We start from the raw sequence: 20,819 nt of genomic DNA on the forward strand, positions 1-20,819 counted from the left end.
CTGAGACGGGTGTCCTCCTCTGTGTTCAGGTGCCGTCCTGTACTTCCCACATTCCAGGGCATGGTGATCACCTGTCTGGTCCCATCAGTCAACTGTAAGCTCCTAGTATGTCTCCCTGACTGTCGTGTCCCCAGCGTACAGGTGACGACGATAAATTTTGGTTGTAAAAAAAAAGGAATTTATGAATGAAATGAATGAATTTGAAAGCTTAGATGAAATGGCAAAATCCTAGGAATTTTTATCAAAACCACTTCTAGAAGCGGTACAAATACCAAATAGGCTAATAGCCACTAAATAAACTGTATTAGTGATTAAAAATCTTTCCCCTAAGAAAGCACCAGATTCATAGAATTTTACTGGGGAGTTCTATCAAACTTTCAGGAAATCTACCATTTCAATGTTGTATAAACTCATGTAGTAAATGAAAAAAGAGGAAACTGTGCCCAGAGCGTTTTATGAGGACATAATAACTTTGATACTGAAACCTGAGGAGGGGAAGTATGAAAAAATGAAACTGGATTCCATGAAGACAGATATAAAACTTATAAACAGAATAAAGGCATTATCTCTTGCTTCAGTGATCCATTTCTGAAAATGACATCCATGTAAACATTCTAGCCAGGAACCTATTTCCCGTATTTTAAATTGGAAGTTTACAGTATATTATGTGTCAACCCAAAACCCTTAACCAACTTCCTTAAATGTATTTAAAATCAGAAAAATGCCCATATATAGGTAGGAATCTGTTAGGATATAAGATGCTTAAAACATTATTTTTTGATTACTGACCTTTTGATATGATTGTTAATAAAGTTTCTTTGTGTGTAGCAACTCGACCTCTCAATACTGTCAACGTATATTCTCTATGCATGCGTTCTTCGTACTACCTCAGGATTCCTATATTCTAACAATTGTATTAGAAATGCAATTTGAGAATCTTCTCACACATTGTTTTAAAATGCGTATCGAGCTTAAATATGAAGTTTTCCTATTTAACATCAGCCAAAACTTTGTATTGATATTTGTATGTTTTGTGAATATTGGATAATAACAGGCATTCTACCTGGGAGATATTCTTTAACATATGGCACTTCGGCAAACCAAATCCAGCAATGTATACAAAACAAAATACAGCAGGTTTATTCCAGGATTAAAGGTTGATTTGATGTTAGAAAATCTTTTACATGTAAGTGACCGTGTTAAATATTAAAAGAGATAATTCATCATTGGATGCAGAAAATATGTTCATTAAAATTAAATACCTATTTAGAGTAAAAACTTTTAGCAGATTTTTAATAGAAGACAGCTTCTTTGTCCTGGTATCTACCTAAAACCTGCAGTATTTAACTTGCAGCATTTTGATCCCATATTTGACCATCTTGTTAAATTCTCATGTTCTAATAGCTTGTATTTGGGGTTGAGAGTTGTTTTGTGTACATGGTAGGTTTGTTTCTTCCCTTCCAATCCATACAACTTTTATTTCTTCATGTCTTTTTACACTGGGTAGAACCTCCGGTATAATGTTGAATAAAAGTAGTTGAAGACCTTGGTTCAAATTTTGGTTTCATCAGACTTAAATGTGAAAGGGGAAAACTATACATTTTTTAGAAAATAGTAAAAGAGATATCCCAACTGAGAGGCAAGGAAAGGAAAGAAAAAATAGTAGAAGGATTATGTTTAAGACCCTCAGGGTAGGGAAAGATTTCTTAAACAAGTTATAAAAAGCACCAACCATCAATAAAAATATTGATAATTTTTGTCAAAAACTTCTGTTCATCAAACAACACCATGAAAAATTAACCAGTTCACAAGCAAATAACAAGACAGGGGACAAGGGTTCAGAAAATATGAACAACCCCTACAAACCAATAAAGAGAGGACTGTAATAACCCAGTAGAAAAGTGAGCAAAAGATATCACCAGGCATTATACAGAGGAGAAAACATGAATGGCCAGTGAACATGAAATTGAGTTCAGCCTTGCTTAGTAATCAGGGAAATGCAAACCACAAATTTCCACTCATTAGATTATCAAAAATTAAGAAGCTTTGAGTTTTCTTTGTGCAGATGATCATTATTTGCAGATTACAGTTTCATTTCTTTCCTTGGAAGAAGGAACTAGAACTTGGGGATGTAAATTGATTGGAACAATTGCATTAGAAAAAGTAAGTTGGCATTAAGTAGAAGTTGAAGTTGCACTTAGTTTTCAAACAATGATTCTACTCTCGGGGATTTTTCCAGAGCATTGCATCTAGGCTGCAGAAGGGCATGGAGGGGGAGTCCAGTTACCCTGGGGCCTATTAGGTGAGGAGATCAATATCTTGGACACATCTGTAACTCATTTGTGAAATTCTTGCATGTGTGCACCAGGAAATTTGTACCAGAATGTTTGTAGCGAGCTTTATTAAGCTTTAGACAATCCCAAATCCATCTTCAGGATAAAGCTTATATGAATAAAGGATATTATTCATTTTTAATTTAATTTTATTTATATATTTTGAAACAGGGTGTCACTCTGTCACCTGGGTACGGTGATGCCTGCTAAGTAGCTGGGACTACAGGTGTGCACCACCATGCCCCACTAATTTTTCTACTTTTTTGTAGATATGGGGGTCTCCCTCTTGCTCGGGCTGGTCTTAAACCCCTGGCCTCAAGCAGTTCTTCCACCTTGGCCTCCCAGAGTGTTAGGATTACAGGCGTGAGCCACTGGGCCCGGCCACACTTGGTTCTTTTAAAACTCACATCTGATCAAAAGTACCTCTGTTGTTTTCCAGAAATATATAACAGTATCCAGCTTTGAAAAAATAAATGAAAATTTATTTTAAAGGCTTCTGTAATATATTGTTGAGTCAAAGGCAAATATTTAAATGTATATCTTTAATATGCACAATGTTAAAGTTATCATGTGCTTATTTTTTCAGACCTGTTTGTGTGTCTTTGGTGACTTTTAACCAAACAGCATCAACCTCTCAGGGCAAATATACTTAGGGACAAGATCTTGTTTAACAAATTATTTCATACTCATCTACTTTAAAGCTAGTTCTTACTGTGTAGTCTTAGAATTCAGAGCAATATCTTATAAAACAAACAGCTATGGTCAATGGTAACTTTATTGTCTAGGCTTTTTCTACGTAAGTTGTTAAACTTTTTTTCCTCCCTTAACAATGTGTAAATGAAGACTGTGAATAGTTAATATCTCATGACTTAGGGGTTAGACTGCAGGGGCAGTTTTCTAAAGTTAGACTTCCAGTGTTTTGCTTCTAATTCCTGTCATTGTGAAATATTAGCTTGCCTTCACATTGAACTTTCAAGATTCATGGTTTTCTTGAACAGTTTAACATTAACCCAGTTGAATTAGACTGTTTCATTCTCTTTGCATTCAGGATGGATTTCCTCTGGGTGGTGGAGAGTGAATTGAACTAGGTGTTGGAAATCCTGGTTTCTACTCCTTGCTGCACTAATATGTTTTGACCTTGGGCAAATAACTTAGTCCCTCTGTCCTAGTTTCTTCATCTATAAAATGGTGTAATACCATGTATTCTGCTTATCAGATAAAATTGTTTGGAAATCAAATAAATGATGTCTCTCTCAAAACTCTGAACTGTTGAATTTTATACAAAGTAAGATCCTGTTACTACCCATATTGTAAATCATTGGTGTTACCTGATTTTTCTTCATTCTCCTGACCCTTAAAATCTGAAGCTAAGAGAATTTGTGAGTCATGCCACCAACATATAAACACAAACGCCAGCAGGGCAGGATTTTCTTTTCTACTTTGTTCACTATTACATCTTCAGTGCCCAAAACAGTGCTTAGCAAATAGTGGGTGGTCAGTGTAAGTTTACTGAATATTATAAATGAATTTTATGAACACAAATCCTTATTTCAAACTTTGGTTTCCTTATTTTATTGCAACTGTTATCTATTAGCACTGTTCAGTATTTTTAAGGCTATTTTGAGCTTGTGTGTGTGTGTGCGTGTATGTGTGTGTGCGTGCGCGCGCACGCGTGCGTGTGATGGGGTCTCACTCTGGAGTGTAGTGGTGTCATCATAGCTCGCTGCAGCCTTGAAATCCTGGGCTCAAGGCCTCCAGAGTAGCTAGGACTATAGGCATGCACTGCCACATCCAGCTAAGTTTTAAAATTTTTTGTAGAATTGGGATCTCTCTGTGCTGCCCAGACTAGTCTGAGACTCCTGTCCTCAACAGATCCTCCTTCCTCAGACTCCCAAAGTGCTGGGATTACAGGCATGAGCCCCCAGGCTATTTTTAGAGACCTTTATAAAGACCAGTTGGTAGTATTCATTTTTAAGTATACATAATTAATGAGAAATGCAATTTGCATAAAGCTTGGTGTCACCTTCCCAGCTCAGTTGAGGCTTGAATGTGAGAAATAGTGTGGTTATCCCTCCAGTGTGCTCTGAAAAACAATAGGGAGATGTTTCATAGCATAGTTCCTTTATTTCAAATGTGAATTCCTACTCTGTTAAAATGTAGAAACAAAACCAATCTAGCAGCACATAAAAATAATTTATCTTACTTTGATTTATTGATTACTCTGAAGTTATTGCTTATGTTAGTGAGATTTAGTAAGTATCAGTTGTATTTAGATTCTAACTCTTTAAGAACCTTTATCTTGGGATGTGTAAATTGTCTTTTTTTGAATAATTTAACTGTGAACTCAGTGATCTTATAAAATTCAAATGCCTTTTCTTCTGTCATATAATGGATTTTGCTACCTTTATTGTACAGAATATGGGTGTTTTTCACAATTCTTGCTTATGGAAGGTGATGTTTTCAAAAGATGACCTCTCCTTGCTCCTCCTAAATCTTATTCTAGGCCTTTTTCTCTCCCATCATGTTAAGACCAAAATTGTCTGGGAGAAACTGATGTCTGTCATTTTCTTTAATGTCTTCAGGAAAAGAAGTTAGAATTATCTTAGGCTAGTCTAGAATCTCACAACCTTGCTATTAGGAGCCCTTTATAGGCTGAATTCCTTCTTTGTTACCTTAAATCTTTTATTCTTTTAATGGAATTAATCAGTTGCCTCAATAATTCCTTCATGTACAATTATGATTTACCTTACTTAACGCAATAAATGTTCCTAAACGTAAATTGAATGAATCATGGCATATTCTACATGAATTGGGGAACTTTTCTGTTTAAAGAATTCCTTTTGTAAAGCAAATAGTTACCAGTTAATTATGTTTTGGGTTTGTTTTTGTTTGTTTTCTTTTTGGTTGTTAGTGGTAGTTTTTTGTTTTATTTTTTTCCATAATAGATTTAGATTTTCAAATATATGGTTTACTTAAAAACAGGGTATACTTAGCAGTGATTTCTAAGGTCATTTTTGAACTTTCTCTTCTGTGGGTTAAGAAGCACTGATACAAGCAGTAATTTGAGGTTTCTTGCACTGAGTATTAAGTTGATTCTTTTCTAAAAAGGAAAACAACTTCAGTCTCCTTTAGAATGTACTGTCATCTGTACTCAGTGGAGGGATTGTTAAAGATAACATTAAATGTCATTATGCTAACAGTACCTTCTTTGTGCCTGCAATTTGGTTCCACTTCACCCCTCCTCTTGTGCGTTACAGCTGGTGGATAGTGAGGTGGTCATGCTTTCAGCACACTGGGAGAAGAAAAGGACGAGCCTCATAGAGTTGCAGGAGCAGCTCCAGCAGCTCCCAGCTTTAATGGCAGATTTAGAATCCATGACAGCAAGTCTGAGTAAGTATGACGTTTGCATCTTTTAGGAATGAAAACTATTCGGACAGAACGGTGTAATTTCATAGCTTTTAAAAATACATTAAATTCTTTGTTAACAGGATTTTTTTTTTGACAGTTATGAGTTCTAGTTAATTTCATTTTCTCATTAACTGAGCATTAGATAGAAAATGATTTGAAGTATAGAAGTTATTTTTAAAATATACCTCTAACTGTTTATGCCTCAGTTCAGCTCAAGACACATAATTATAATTTCGTTGGTTCTTAAAGTGACTTGGGGCTGTCTTTGTGACATTGGGTCTCTTGGGTCTCTTTGTTTAAAAATATAAATATAGAAAATAAAAGGGATTAGGTGACTTTGTCTTGACCATAGGATGTACTCCAAAAATTGTTGGTTTTAAAATTTAGGTCTGCAAGAGCTTTATGTTTTATAGCATGTTTTTTTAATCCTCAAACTGATGACAGATCACATAAATCCTGTTAAAGGAGGGTGTTTGGCTAAATATATACTTTGTGAAAGTTTATTTTTGTTGTTGTTTTCATTTGGATGGATTATGTTGGTATTCTTTTTTTCTTGGGTTTATGTTCAGAAAATTATTTTATGTTTGACAGTACCACATCTGAGGATGATATTATGGCTTACTATTTTCTAATCAAGCTGAGATCTTAGTGAAGTAGGAGGTAGGAGCTATCTATACAGGAGATAAACTTCTTAAGCTCATACCCTGATCTAGTTTCATAGGTGAGAAGCTAAGGATACCCTGTCATCTCTTTCTCTTTTTAATATTGCCTTTTTTAAAGCAAAACAAGACTGATTTACAAAGTAATTAGCAAATCATAAACCAGTTTTTTTGTGAGTAAAATAGACAAGTGGTATTTGGAATGCCCTTGCTGATAACAGTAGCTAACATTTATAGCACCTACTAGAGATTATTAGGTGCTTTATAGACAAATGTCTTTTATTCTCACAAGAACCCTACAAAAGTAGCTTTTATTATCCCCACTTTACAGATAAAGAAAGTAAGCCTTGGAGAGGTTGTGACTTGCCTTGTATCATACAGTTAATATATGGATCCAGGCTCCTGGCTACATCGGCGATATACTAAATTGGATAAGAGTAGGATGGCAGCTGTCGGTAGGTCTTCACGAACCGTATTCTTCAAGCCCCCTAGCTGTTACAGTCCCTTCCCAGGTCAGTGTTTTGTTCCTTCTGAAGGCAGGGCATCACAGAAAAGAGAAATGTAAAATGTCTGTGGTTGCCCTCTGCGTTATTTCCCTCTCGTAGGTATAGTAATGATCCTTCCCAAGCCTTGGATAACTAGCTGATGGAAGTAGCCTTTAAGATATTTGGAATTTTCTTTTTAGCCACTTTCTTTTAGCTTATCTAACTGTATCACTTTGACTTACTTGCTTTTCATTGGTTGTATATTTCTTTGCAGAGACATTCTCCTACAATAATCATTGTCTCTTTTTTTCCAGCTGAAAGTAAATCTTTTTATCAATAGTTATTCTTTGTTTAATACTACTCTACTGATTAAATGCATTTTACCATAATTCTAATAATTTTCATAGTTAATTCTGCTTTGGAAATGAGATCTATGTAAGTCTTCTTAGAATATAGTGTATTTTCATTTTCAATTAGGATTCTAATATCCTGAAAAATGTTTGATATTTAGTGAGGCATGACCTTACTCTTCAGAAACTGCATTTTGACTTCTTAAATGAATGGATTGGGATCCCCAAATGCTCATTTGAATTCTCTCTCTTTACTAATCTGACAACATCTATCACTAAAGGCAAATTAAAGCTAAAAGATTTTCTGAAATACTATTCTGGGGAGATAGTCACTTCTAAATAAATTTGAGTCACTTTTTTTTCCTTGTCTGTGCCTCTAACCCAGCTCGTGCCCTTTTAGAGAGTTAATTCAGTTTGCTTGGAAGATACGTCTAAAATGTAAATGGTTTTTTTATAAAACCAATCTGAATTATCTATAAGCATTTGAAGTTCATGCTATTTTGGGGTTTTAATCTACTGCTGTTCTTCACCTGAAATTTATGCTTAGTAATGAATACTAATTGTGGAAGATAGCGTGTCAAAACTTGGAATTCCGGAGGCTTAGTATTTGTTGACATACAGTAAGCTCATAGAGAGGTGTTTTGAAATCGTGAGACTTTTAGCTAAGCAACTTAAGCTGCATGAAATCAAAGCTGCTATTCTTATTCTTTACAACAGGAAAACACCTTAAATCCAAATTTTGTGTGTTAGGTTGTATAAACATGTATCTGTATCATTAATATACTTTATGGATTTATTTTGATGCACTTGTGTATCATTCTTAGATATTGGAAGCATTTGGTGTTTTAAATATTCACTTACATACAAATAGATTTTTGTAGCCTCAAAATATCTCCTATTATCACCTAAATACCTTGAAATAATATTATAAGGCTTAAATAGTCAAGTAATAATAAAAAATAAAAACAACTTACAAAAAAATAGTAGCCGACCTATATTATTAAATCACAGGATTCCCCTAACGTCTTTGGACTTTTTACTCTTTCACTGTCAGATCTGATGCCATATCCAATCAGTCCCTCCATTTTCCATGCTACTTAATTCTTTTGGTCTTGCCTTACTCTCTAAAGCAGCAGTCCCCAACCTTTTTGGCAGCAGGGACTGGTTTCATGGAAGATAATTTTTCCATGGGGGGCGGGAGGAGAAGAGCAGATGGCGAACAATGGGGAGCGGCTGTAAATACAGATAAAACTTTGTTCACTTGTCCACCACTGTGTGGCCTGTTTCCTAAGGGGCCATAGATCAGTACCAATCCATGCCCTGGGGGTTGGGAACCACAGCTCTAGAGGGTCTGCCTTTATTAAATAGTAAAGGATTTATATTATGTGAGCAATTTGGACTTTTGATAATGCTTTTAGCTATGTTAGCTCATGGCTACATAAATATAACTCCTGGTTACCTAGCGCCTTAGGAATTGTTAAGAACATAACAGATAATCCATTTATATTGGTTTCTATCCAGCTTACGAAAGCCTGTTTAATTGGTACTTACTGGTAAGGCTTGACATTTTAAAAAGACACGATAAAGGTATGCTAGGAACTGAAAAGGGTTACGAACTCTCAGATCTGGGTTTGGATCCCAATTCTACAACTTTCTAACTGTGAGACCCAGGCAGGTTTCTTAACTGCTCCAAGCTTTTGTTTCCTCATCTGCAAAATGAGAATGAGAGTACCTGCCTCATAGATATTTGGAGGATTAAATGAGATGACAAATGTAACCACTTAGCACAGTGCCTGCCATGTGTCTGGGCATCTGCTGTGCGCTACACACTGTTTATAGGCTCTGGGCGTATGGCAGTGAACAAGGCTGGGTACCTGCCATTAAGATGCTGACATTCTAGTGGGAGTCTCTCTAGCCTTTGCAAATTTGCAAAACCGTTATTCCGTGACAGAAGGGATTGAATGGGTGTTATGCAATTCAGCTTGTGCTGCAAAACAGTTTAGAATGCAAAACCACAGCATCAAATGTGGTGAGATTAGTATTCTGTACATTGAAAGACAGTGTGTAAGTATACAATGAGATATTTTCTCATTGATACAGAATCTCATCTCCAGATTCTGTACACTTTCTTATTCTGTGAAAAAAACCACAGTATGCATTTTATCATAAAACTGAGAAAATAATGTTTGAAAAGTGTTTACTGAATTCTCTTGAACTTCCACTAGAGGGTAGTCTAATCCTGTTCCTTTATCGAAGTTTAAAATGTAAAGGGCCTGTCTCTGAATTGTCGCTATTACTTAGTTTATTTTATATGACCTATTTTAGAAAGACTGTTACCTTCATCTAGAACAGAAAATTCTTTTAATTCTTAGATAACAAAGTGATATAAGAGAATAGCAGCCATATACTGAGTATGTCTCTCTCTTTTGATGTGACCTACCCTGATATAGTTTTGCTTGTATATGGAATTAGAGAGGACATCTGACTGGGAGACTGTCATAGCTGTTAGTGTTTCGTGAACTAGATTATCTTATTGTCCATGTTATTAATACTTTCTGAGATTAGATTCTTCAAGAGGCACATTAACTCTCTTTAGACACCTTTTACTCTACTACATAGATCTCATTTGTTACAGAGTGGCTTTTGTAAGTTAATGCACCTCTTAAAGTTTCCTTATTACCATACCGTCATTACCTTATTACCTTAGTACATAAAAGTGTAACATTAAGCATTTGAAGAGTCTTGCGGTCTTTTAGTACCTGGCCTCTGTGACCCATGGGTTTGCAGCCAAAGATTTCTTTGTTCCATGAGGCTAATTATTTTGTTAGAGAAGAACTCATTAAGTGTGAAATAATTAATTTTAGTGCTGCCTCATTCTTCATATATCATTGGTCACACTACAGATAATATGTATTTGAAACAAATGGCACAAAGAAAAATTCCAAACAGAATTGCTCTTCCTCTGGGACAGTCTTCTCACAAAGATTTGTGAAACTCTTTCCTGCACAGCTGTCAGGCATTCCCAAACGGCTTTTCACAATAAAATTCCACCTATTTTTTCCACTGATCACTAAATGAGACATATGCTGTTGTTATAGCGAACAAAATGGTGAGGCTTGAGCTTCTTGTAAAGGTACATTTGTGTCCATGGAGGCCTGCAGGTGTTTTATGTACATGCATTCTGTGTTGGTTGGCAAATTTACTCATACGTGCAACTTGTTTTGTAACAGGAAATGAGCAGGTTGTGACAGGGAATTAAATTTCTGACAGCTTTGATATAAAATATTCAGAATATACATCATATATGTGCTTATAATTATTTAAAGAATTTTTTAAAGTTTTTAATATAAAAAGGGAAGAAAATTCTTTTCAATACATCTTTTTTATATTTTATTACTGCTTTCAAGCCCATTAAGAGTTAGAATGGAAAATTTCCATTGCTGCTTCTGCTTTAACTCACTGATAATGTGGCCTGGTTTGACACACTACTAATAAAGTACCATCATTTTGTTTAATGTTTTCTAAGTTCTCTGCCCATATTTAATTCATTCTTTTACAAAATTTAGCATGATCTCTTACTATTTAAAGTAGATGAATGTGAATCATAGATTTTTTTTCTTGATGATTTTATGTTTTAGAGTAATACAGTCATTCTATCACCAGAAATGATTCTTTATTGACGAGGTATTAGGGAATACAAAGATGCAAAAATACAGTGTTCACCCATAAGACCCTTACTGATTCCCGAGAGAGATAAGAGAACACATCAAAATACATTAGTAAGTCCTGTGTGGGCCTCAGAGGCCTGGGGAAGTACAGAAAGAGGAGGGAGCCCTGTGGGTTGGGAGCTCTGGCCTGAGCCTGGAAAGTAAGATCGAGTTGGACAGTGGGGACAAGCAGAGGTATTTCAGGGACAGGCAAAGGCAAGGAGGCAGCAGCGTGCAGGCTCCCTTGGAATGTCGAGTGGTCCTGTTTTGCTGTAATATAGGCTATGTGAAGAAAAGTACTAATAGTGAGATTATAAAAGTAGGTTGTGGCCAGAGAGCAATAGGTCTCTGAATACGAAGTTAAGGAGTTTAACTTGATTCCTAAAGGACTCAGGAGCCTTTGAAGCTTTTTAAAGGGGAGAACGTAAATATGAATTTGGTGGTAGCAATGAAGTGACCACTGATTATCTCAAGCATTTTTTGATCTATGTTTGCCATTCAACACAAGAGCATGATGCTGGCCGGGTGCGGTGGCTCACGCCTGTAATCCCAGCACTCTGGGAGGCCGAGGCGGGCGGATTGTTTGAGCTCAGGAGTTCGAGACCAGCCTGAGCAAGAGCGAGACCCCGTTTCTACTAAAAATAGAAAGAAATTAATCGGACAGCTAAAAATATATAGAAAAAAAAAAAATTAGCCGGGCGTGGTGGCGCATGCCTGTAGTCCCAGCTACCTGGGAGGCTGAGGCAGGAGGATCGCTTGAGCCCAGGAGTTTGAGGTTGCTGTGAGCTAGGCTGATGCCACGGCACTCAGTCTAGCCCGGGCAACAGAGTGAGACTCTGTCTCAAAAAAAAAAAAGAGCATGATGCTGTTGGCCTATTCAGAAGGATGTATGGTTTCTTTCTTTTTCATTAGGAGTTAAAAGTTGGTACCAAACCACTCCCATGTTTTCACCTGGTCCCTGTGTTATTAACAGAAGAATGGCTAGGGCAGCAAGTACAACTTGTACCTAGAATAGAATCTCTATCCAGGAGAAATTAATTGGCCTAGAGATCAACTTTGTTCAAGTTCCTGGCCTCATTTGCTCTGTAGTCCACCAACAGAGCTAGAATCTAAATGGAAATTGCCATTCATCCATATAAAGATAAAAAAGGGACATACACATTTTCTAACATAGAATAATTGTTGACTCTGTTATGTATTTTTGTATTTTCTTTTTAGGAAAATCATTTGAAATTTAATTCCCCTCACCTATAGGGAATCTTAAGTCTAAGAATACAGCCTGGAGTATAATTTGTAGGTATGTAAGTTTGTCAGGAAAAATGAAAGTGTTATTGATATTTTGATCTATTAGATCCACAGATCTTGTTTACATCATGATCATTCCTGGTCAACAAAATTACTAGTTTTAAATGACTTTTACAAAACTTAACTGATCTACAAAAGTTTTTTTCTATGTATTTTTTATATTCAGTCATTATTTAATAACTGTCAAGTGCTAAGTTTAGATACTTTGGCTCATTTAATCCTTTTAACAGCATTGCAAGATGTATGTTGTTAGCCCTCTTTTTACAGGTGAGACATCACGTTGTATCTCATCTGTAAGGGGCAGAGCTGGGTTTCTAACCTTGTGCTTCAAAGCCTAACTCTTACCTAGTCCTCTGTATGCTGAGGTTATATGCATGATACTGAAGAAACCAAGTAGCTTAGAGTTAAATGGATTCCATATTAAATTTTTCTGGTTCTTATCGCTAATCAAAGTGAAATTGCCTTTTAAATAATCCTACTAGCTATGATTGTCATTTGTACATTTTAAGACCCTGTCAGATTAGTTATAACAGAATGAGCTGAATATTTCTTCTTCAGGGCCAGTAGTGCTAGCTCCCAGGCTGTCTCCTGGTCAATTTTTCATTCAATACAATAAAAAATAATCTAAATGACAATATAACATCATTTTGCCTGTTTTCCTCACATAAACTCCTTATGTACCATTTATGACATTCCTAAAAAATCTTAAATATAATTACTTATTGGTTAAAATTTAGATTTTATAAATTGTTTCATTTAGGCCTTCTATAATCACATGTTAGCTGTTTTATGTGGCCCCCGAGGACAGATTCAAAACCATTATGAACTACACTATTGTCAGCCTTTTCCAAACTTACCAGTGGTTTACAGTGATACAGCAAAAAAGTCAGTACCTAAAATGTCTTTGAAGAGAACTGCTAAACTACTTACCATATTTCCACTTTTGGATAAAATTTTATTTCTCCTCAAATCTATATCTTTAAGCTTTTATTTATGCCCTACCAAATAGGGGAGGTAGTTTCTATAAGCACAAATATTTAGTAGAGTTAAAATTTAGGATATTAGAAAATGTCAGTGCTTCTGGATTTAATAGGCCTTTGGGTCAAAGATTAAATAAAAAGCAAATTTTTTTAATTAACTAAAATGCATGCTTTATTCATATTTCTTTAGTTTTTACCTAATATTCTTTTTCTGTTTCAAGATCCCATTCAGGATACCACATTAAATTTAGTCGCTGTGTCTCCTTAGGCTCCTCTGGGCTCTGACAGTTTCTCAGACATTTATTTGTTTTTGATGACCTTGACAGTGTTTTTGTTTTTATTTTTTGGGGAGGAAGGGTCTTGCTCTGTCTCCATGCTTAGAGTGCAGTGGCGTCATCACAGCTCACTGCAACCTCAAACTCCTGGGCTCAAGTGATCCTCCTGCCTCAGCCTCCCAAGTAGCTGGGACTACAGGTGTGCACCACCACGCTCAGCTAATTTTTCTGTTTTTCGTAGAGACAGGGCCTCACTATGTTGTTCAGGCTTGTCTTGAACTCATGGTCTCAAGCATTCCTCCCCTCTCAGGCTCCCAAAGTGCTAAGATGACAGTGTGAGCCACCGTACATGACCTTGACAGTTTTTTGAGGCATATAGATCAGGTATTTTGTAGAGTGTTCCTCAATTGCAATTTAAGAATATGTTCTATGTTTTGAATACCAATCCTTTATCAGATGTGTTCTGCAAAGATTTTCCTCCCAGTTTATGCCTTGTCTTTTCTTTTTTTAATTTCTAATTATTTATATGTATATATTTTGCTTTTATTATTTTTAATTGACCATAAGTGTACATATTTATGGGGTACAGTGTGATATTTTGATACATGTATACAATGTGTAATGATCAAATCAACATATTCATCACCTCAAACATTTATCATTTCTTTGTGTTGGGAAGAGTCAAAATCTACTCTTTTAGTTATTTGAACCTATACAATAAATTGTTAGTTATAGTCACCCTACAGTGCTATAGAACAGTAGAACTTACTCCTCCTATATAGCTGCATTTTTGTATCTGTTAACTAACCTTTGGCTGCCCCCATTGTCTTCCCAGCCTCCAGTAATCATTCTACTCTCAACTTCAATGACATCAACTTTCTTCCACACGTGAATGAGAACATGTGGTATTTGCCTTTCTGTGCCTGGCTTATTTCACTTAATGTAATGTCCTTCATGCTCATCCGTGTCATTGTGAATGACAGGATTTTGTTCTTTTTATGGCTGAATAGTACTCTATTGTGTATTATACCACATTTTCTTTATCCACCATTGTTTTTTTTTTTTTTTCCTTGAAACAGATTCTCTGTCACCCAGACTTGAGTGCAGTGACATCATCATAGCTTACTGAAACCTCAAACTCCTGGGCTCAAGTGATCCTCCTGCCTCAGCCTCCCGAGTAGCTATAGGCATGCACCACCATGCCTGGCTAATTTTTTCTATTTTTAGTAGTGACGGGGTCTCACTCTTGCTCAGGCTGGTCTTGAACTCCTTACTTCAAGTGATCCTCCTGCCTCGGCCTCCCAGAGTGCTAGGATTACAGGTGTGAGTCACTGGGCCCAGCTTCCATTCATCTGTTGATGGAAATTTAGGTTGATTTCATATCTTGGATAGTGCTACAATAAACATGGGAGTGCAGCTATGTCAACATACTGATTTCTCTTCCTTTGGATATTTCCCTAGTAGTGGGATTGCTGGATCATATGGTAGTTCTATTTTTAGTCTTTTGAGGAACCTCTATACTGTTTTCCATAAAGGCTTTACTAATTTACATTCCCACCAACAATGTATAAGAATTCCCCTTTCTCTGCATCCTTACTAGCATTTGTTATTTTTTATCTTTTTGATCATGGCCTTCCTGACTATGGTGAGATTATACCTAATTGTGGTTTGGGTTTGTATTTCCCTGATGATTAGTCATGTTGAGCATTTTTTCACATACCTGTTGGCCATTTGTGTGTTTTCTTTTAGAGATGTCTATTTAGCACATTTGCCCATTTTTACTTTTTTTTTCCCCTGTTGAATTGTTTGAGTTCCTTGTATATTCTGGATATTAATCCCTGTTGGATGACTAGAATCCCTTGTTAGATGAATAGTTTACAAATATTTTCTTCCATTCTGCTGGTTGTCGCTTCACTCTGTTTATTTTATTTTATTACTTATTTATTTATTTTGCTGTGCAGAAGCTTTTTAGTTTGATATAATCCCATTTGTCTCATTTTGCTTTTGTTCCCTTTTTCAGTCTTCTCCATAAAATCTTTGCCCAGACCAATATCCTAAAGTGTTCCCTCTGTGTTTCTTCTAGTAGTTTCACAGTTTTCGTTTCTACATTTAAGTCTTTAATCCATTTTGAATTGACTTTTGTATAGAGTGAGAAATGGGGGTCTAGTTTCATTCTATATCCAGTTTTGCCAGTATCATTTATTGAAGAGACCATCCTTTCCCCAATGACTGTTCTTGGTGGTTTTGTCAAAAATCAGTTGGCTGCAAATATGTGGGTTTATTTCTGGGTTCTCTATTCTGTTTCATTGTTATATGGGGCTGTTTTTATGCTAGTACCATGCTGTTTTGGTTACTGTAGCTTTGTAGTGTATTTTAAGGTCAGATAATGTGCTGCCTCCAGCTTTGTTCTTTTTGTTGTGGATCGCTTTGGATATTTGGGGTCTTTTGTGATTACATATGAGTTTTAGGATTTTTTTTTCCTATTTCTGTGAAGAATGTTGTCAGTATTTTGATAGGGGTTGCATTGAATCTATAGATCACTTTTGGCAGTATGGTCATTTTCATAACATTCTTCAAAGCTATGAACATGGGATATCTTTTCACTTTTGTATGTCTTCATCAGTTTCTTTCATCAGTATTTTGTGCCTTTCCTTGTAGAGATCTTTCACCTCCTTGGTTAAATTTAATCTTAACTATTTTAATTTTTTGTAACTATTGTAAATGGGATTGCCTTCTTGATTTTTCCCCTACTAGTTCATTATTGGTGTGTAGAAATGTTACTGATTTTTGTATATTGGTTTTGTATACTGCAACTTTACTGAATCATTTATCAAGTTCTAAAAGTTGTTTGGTGGTGCTTTTAGGGTTTTCTATATATAAGATCATGTCATCTGCAAACAGGGACAATGTGACTTCTTCCTTTCCAATTTCGATGCCCTTTCTTTCTCTTGCCTAATCACTCTGGTTAGGACTTCCAAAAACACGCAAAAATTTCCATTATAATAAATCTAGAATTGCAAGTTGAAATTTGAGGAGTTTGCCTCTAAGCTAGATGCTATGAAAGCTAGTTTAGAAAGTCAAATTAAAATCTAGTAGATGAATGAAGGAATTGTATTGTAGCTGTTTAAATGAACCTGAGACTAGCAGCCTGCATGGCCAACTTGTTCCTGCTCTGCTGCCCCTTTCCCCCTGGATTGCTGTCAATTCCTAACTTGGGAGTGATCTCTTGTTGAACTTTCCCTCACTCTGTCTCATCTGTGCAAGATACCCCTTTGTGTTCCACAGCACCTGGCACCTAGCTCTGTTAGGCTGTGTTGTCACTGAAATATGCCTCCCCTCCGCTATAAGCTCCTTGAGTTCAAGAACTGTCTTTTCATCTTTGTGACTGACACATGTCAGTGGGCATAAACAGTTATGAGGCTGTTTGAGCTGTGAAATCATTGACCTCGAAAGCTTTTCTGTTGTATGAGAAAACAAGCAGTCCTTGCCCCTACAATCATAGTTTACTTAGCATCCTATCCATTGGAAAGCATTGTAGTCTAAGAGGACTCAGTTTAGAGTCCTGACTGTGCTTCAGTAGCTGTGTGACCTTGGGTGAGACACTGAATTTGTTTCTGTAGGCTTTAGCCTTGAATCTTTTCAGTGAAAAATTTGGATGATCTTCATGTTCCAATAAAGCTGCAAAGCTCTGTGGCCTAGAAGCAGAGTAGGACAGTGAAAGACTAGTCACCTGGTGGATAGAGCTGAGTCTCTTTCCACCTGACCACTGACTGTCTTAGTAAGCTGTGCTTACTGAGTATTTGCACATGTCTACTGTGCCTGGAAGATTTGTGTATATCATGCTCCAGAGGCAAAACAAATGCTTAAGTAACTTGGGAGAGTGAATATTAAATTAAGTTAGGTATAATTTGTGTTAACTAAATTTTGCTATATTCTCATGTGAAAATCGAATATTCACATATGGTATATGGCATTATTAGGATATAATATTAGACTAATCAAGATACTCCATTTCTTCAACTTTCTGGTTAATAAAGTATTTAAAGTATTTAGGAAAGTTACATCTTGAAAATGGTTGAAATATAGTCAAAAAAGATAATTTGAAGTATGTTTTAGTATTAGTATATTTTATTTTGCTTCAGGAAAGTTTAATAAAGAACATTAACAAAGGCAAAACAATATCATCAATTTAAACTTTTACCTTTTTAACACTTTATTTTCTTCATGGTCAGGGATTCTGATTTTTGATGTTTCTTCTTTTTATCTTACGTACTTTCAGCTCATTTAGAGGCTAGTTTTGAGGAAGTAGAAAACCACCTGCTGCGTCTGGAAGATCTATGTGGGCAGTGTGAATTAGAAAGATACAAACACATGCAGTCCCAGCAACTGGAGAATTACAAGAAAAATAAGAGGTGAGTTTGAAACATTTGCCACAATATTCATTTTCAGTCTCAAAGTTTTCCACATTACTTTTCATGCTGTTCTTTATAAATTCTGCCTGATACTTTTATAAAGGTTCCAACATATAAGGCTCATTAATGAGCTTTCCAAAATGCTTTTTTTTAACCACTTCTGTTGCCATTTTATGGAGATGAGTTATAAAAAGCTCAGAATGGAATAAAATATAAATCCCTAATATAAAGGTGGAGGGAGCAGAATAAAGGGCAAAGTTTTCAAGAAAGTAGGAGCCGCCTCCTAGTTTCCTCCAAGTGGCAAATGAATGTCTTTCTCTTCTCCTTTATTATTAGAGTAGGAGGGAAGGAAATCGAGCCCAGCCTGTGGAAAGGGACTAGATAGGTTTGAATCTCAACTCGGCCGCATACTAGCTGTGGGGCCTTAGGCAAGTTAGTTAAGCTCTTTTAGCCTCAGTGTTATTGGTTTATGATGGGGATAATAGTGTACCCACCTCATAGAGTTGTTGTGAGGATTATATGAGATTATTATTATCTAATTCAATTAGTGCTCGGTAAGTATTAGTTGTAATAATGGTTATTATTCTAGGCCAGCCTGAACTGGAAATAGAAGAGGAGTCTAAGGGTAACAGCCTGCTAGGCTAGCTGTGGCATCCCAAGTCCTGCAGAGGCCATCTCAGACAGGGTTGGAAGGTGTAGGGTGGGTATTTCTGAAGTCCATGAGGAAGTCTATCCATGGTGGCTGATAAGAGGGCATAAGAGTGACTGTCATCTGTGCCAGGCACAGCAGAAACTGAAGCTGGAAGGGGATTTGCTAGATTGAAGAAAACAGAAGTAAGTCATGGGGTTAGAATCTGGCTGGGACTGAAGAGCAGATTTGGTGGGAGCAGAAGATGGATATGTTGGGTAGAGTACACTATGGGTCTTAAGAGTATTGATAAGTCAAGTTACTGTGGGTCTAGTGTGTGACAATAGCAGGAATGGGCTACTGATGTGGACAGGAGGAGCTGCCCACTGATATATCAAAAAAAAAAATCGAAGCTAATGCATGTGTGGCAGGTTATCACACTGATGTTGTAGTCTTCTAGCATGATGCCAAGGGATAGGGCAGAGTCGAAAACTGAGTATTTTAGAGCTGAGGTTCTCAGTCAGGTCCGTGTGTCCTTAGAGTCAACTGGGGAGAGTGTTTAAAATGCAGACTCCTGGGCTCCATCATCAAAGAGTCTAATCCAGAGTTAATTCCAATGGTATTGCTTTAAGCAAGCATTCCAGGTGATTCTGGTATGGGTGGTTCTGGGACTACATTTTGAGGGACTGCAGGGCAGGGCTTGGGGCTGGGTCATGTGCAGGCTCTAGATAGAAGAGCTTCAGAAGAGCTCCAAGGGGGGCCATGGATCAGATGGTTCACAGAAGTTTGTATGTGCATGAATTTTTCTGGAGGTGTTTTCTATAAGTTTCATTTGCCCCACAACGATTACAGGAGGGTGTGCGGCAGCATTAAAAGTGGATCCTCATCGAAGGAAGGACTTTTGAATGACTGGGTGAGCCTTGGCACCTAGGGGATCTCCATACTGATAGGTGGGGTGTGGAAGACAAGCAACTCGCCTCAAGAGGAAGATCGAGGATTAGAGATGATTAGGTTAGGATTCAATGTTAAATAGAAAGACAGGGAGATACTCTGTTGTGAAGAAGTTAGTAGTCATGTAAGTAAGTTTATTATGATGCAACAGAAGTTTCAAGGAATATGGTAGGAAGCCTTGGAATTTTGAAAGAAAATTTTCACAGGAGGTTGGACAGCTTGGATACAGGTGGTATGACATTAGAAGATAGTTTCCTCATCTGTAAAAGGGGGATGGTAATAATAGTGTTGTTTTAGGGATTCAATCTGTAAATGCTTGGAATAGAGCTTGGCACCTGGTGAGTGTTCTGTCAGTGGTGGCCAGCTCTGACTACCTTGTATTATTACTGTGCAACTATAAATAGATGGGTATTCCATATTTTTAATGCCAGTTATGTTTTCTAGACACTTGAATTCAAGAATTAAATGAATATTATGACTTTTCTATCAATATGTATTGAAATTTGATTGTTTGAAACACATTGTTGGCATACATCAGAGAAATTGTGGATTTGCTTCCAGACCACTACAATCTGCAGTAAAACGAGTCACGTGAAATTTTTTTTTGTTTCCCGGTGCATATAAAAGTTATGTTTATACTATAGTCTATTAAGTGTGCAGTAGCATTATGTCTGAAAAAACAGTGTACATGTCTTAATTAAAAATACATTATTGCTAAAAAATGCTAACAAGCATCTGAGCCTTCAAGTCATAATCTTTTAGCTGGTGCAGAGTCTTGCCTCAGTGTTACGACTGCTGATTGATCAGGGTGGTAGTTGCTGAAGGTTAGGGTGGTTGTGGCAGTTATTACTCTGCAGCATGTGATGCTGTTTGATAGCATTCTACCAACAGTAGAACTTTTTTCAAAATTGAAGTTGATCCTCTCAAACCCTGCCTGCTTTATCAACTAAGTTTATGTAATATTCTAACTCCTTTGCTGTCGTTTCAACAGTGTTCACAGTATCTTTATCAGGAGTAGATTCCATCTCAAGAAGCCATTTTCTTTGCCCGTCCGTAACAGACAGCTCCTCATCTTTTCAAGTTTAATCATAAGATTGCAGCAATTCAATCGTATCTTCAGGCTCCACTTCTAATTCTGATTCTCTTGTTATTTCTACCACACCTGCAGTTATTAATACTTTCTCTACTAAAGTCTTAAACCCCTTAAAGTCATCCACGAGGGTTGGAATCAGTTTCTTTCAAACTCCTGTTAATGTTGATGTTTTAAAAATTTTTAAATTTCTTTAAGAGACAGGTTCTTGCTTTGTTGCCCAGACTGTAATACAG

The 20,819-nt window shown here is 36.6% G+C and overlaps 1 protein-coding gene across 2 annotated transcripts in view; it reads left to right on the forward strand.

The window, feature by feature from the left end:
- Positions 1-20,819, forward strand: part of DTNBP1 (dystrobrevin binding protein 1) — a 134,445-nt gene that overhangs the window by 23,796 nt on the left and 89,830 nt on the right. For both annotated transcript variants that reach the window (XM_012643259.1, XM_012643258.1), the window contains exons 5-6: positions 5,591-5,723; positions 17,782-17,914. In XM_012643259.1, coding sequence (XP_012498713.1) covers positions 5,591-5,723; positions 17,782-17,914 — 266 coding nt within the window. The remainder of the gene's footprint in view (positions 1-5,590; positions 5,724-17,781; positions 17,915-20,819) is intronic.

This window comes from Propithecus coquereli, unplaced genomic scaffold, assembly GCF_000956105.1.
Source record: "Propithecus coquereli isolate 6110/MARCELLA unplaced genomic scaffold, Pcoq_1.0 Scaffold194, whole genome shotgun sequence".
NCBI lineage: Eukaryota > Metazoa > Chordata > Mammalia > Primates > Indriidae > Propithecus > Propithecus coquereli.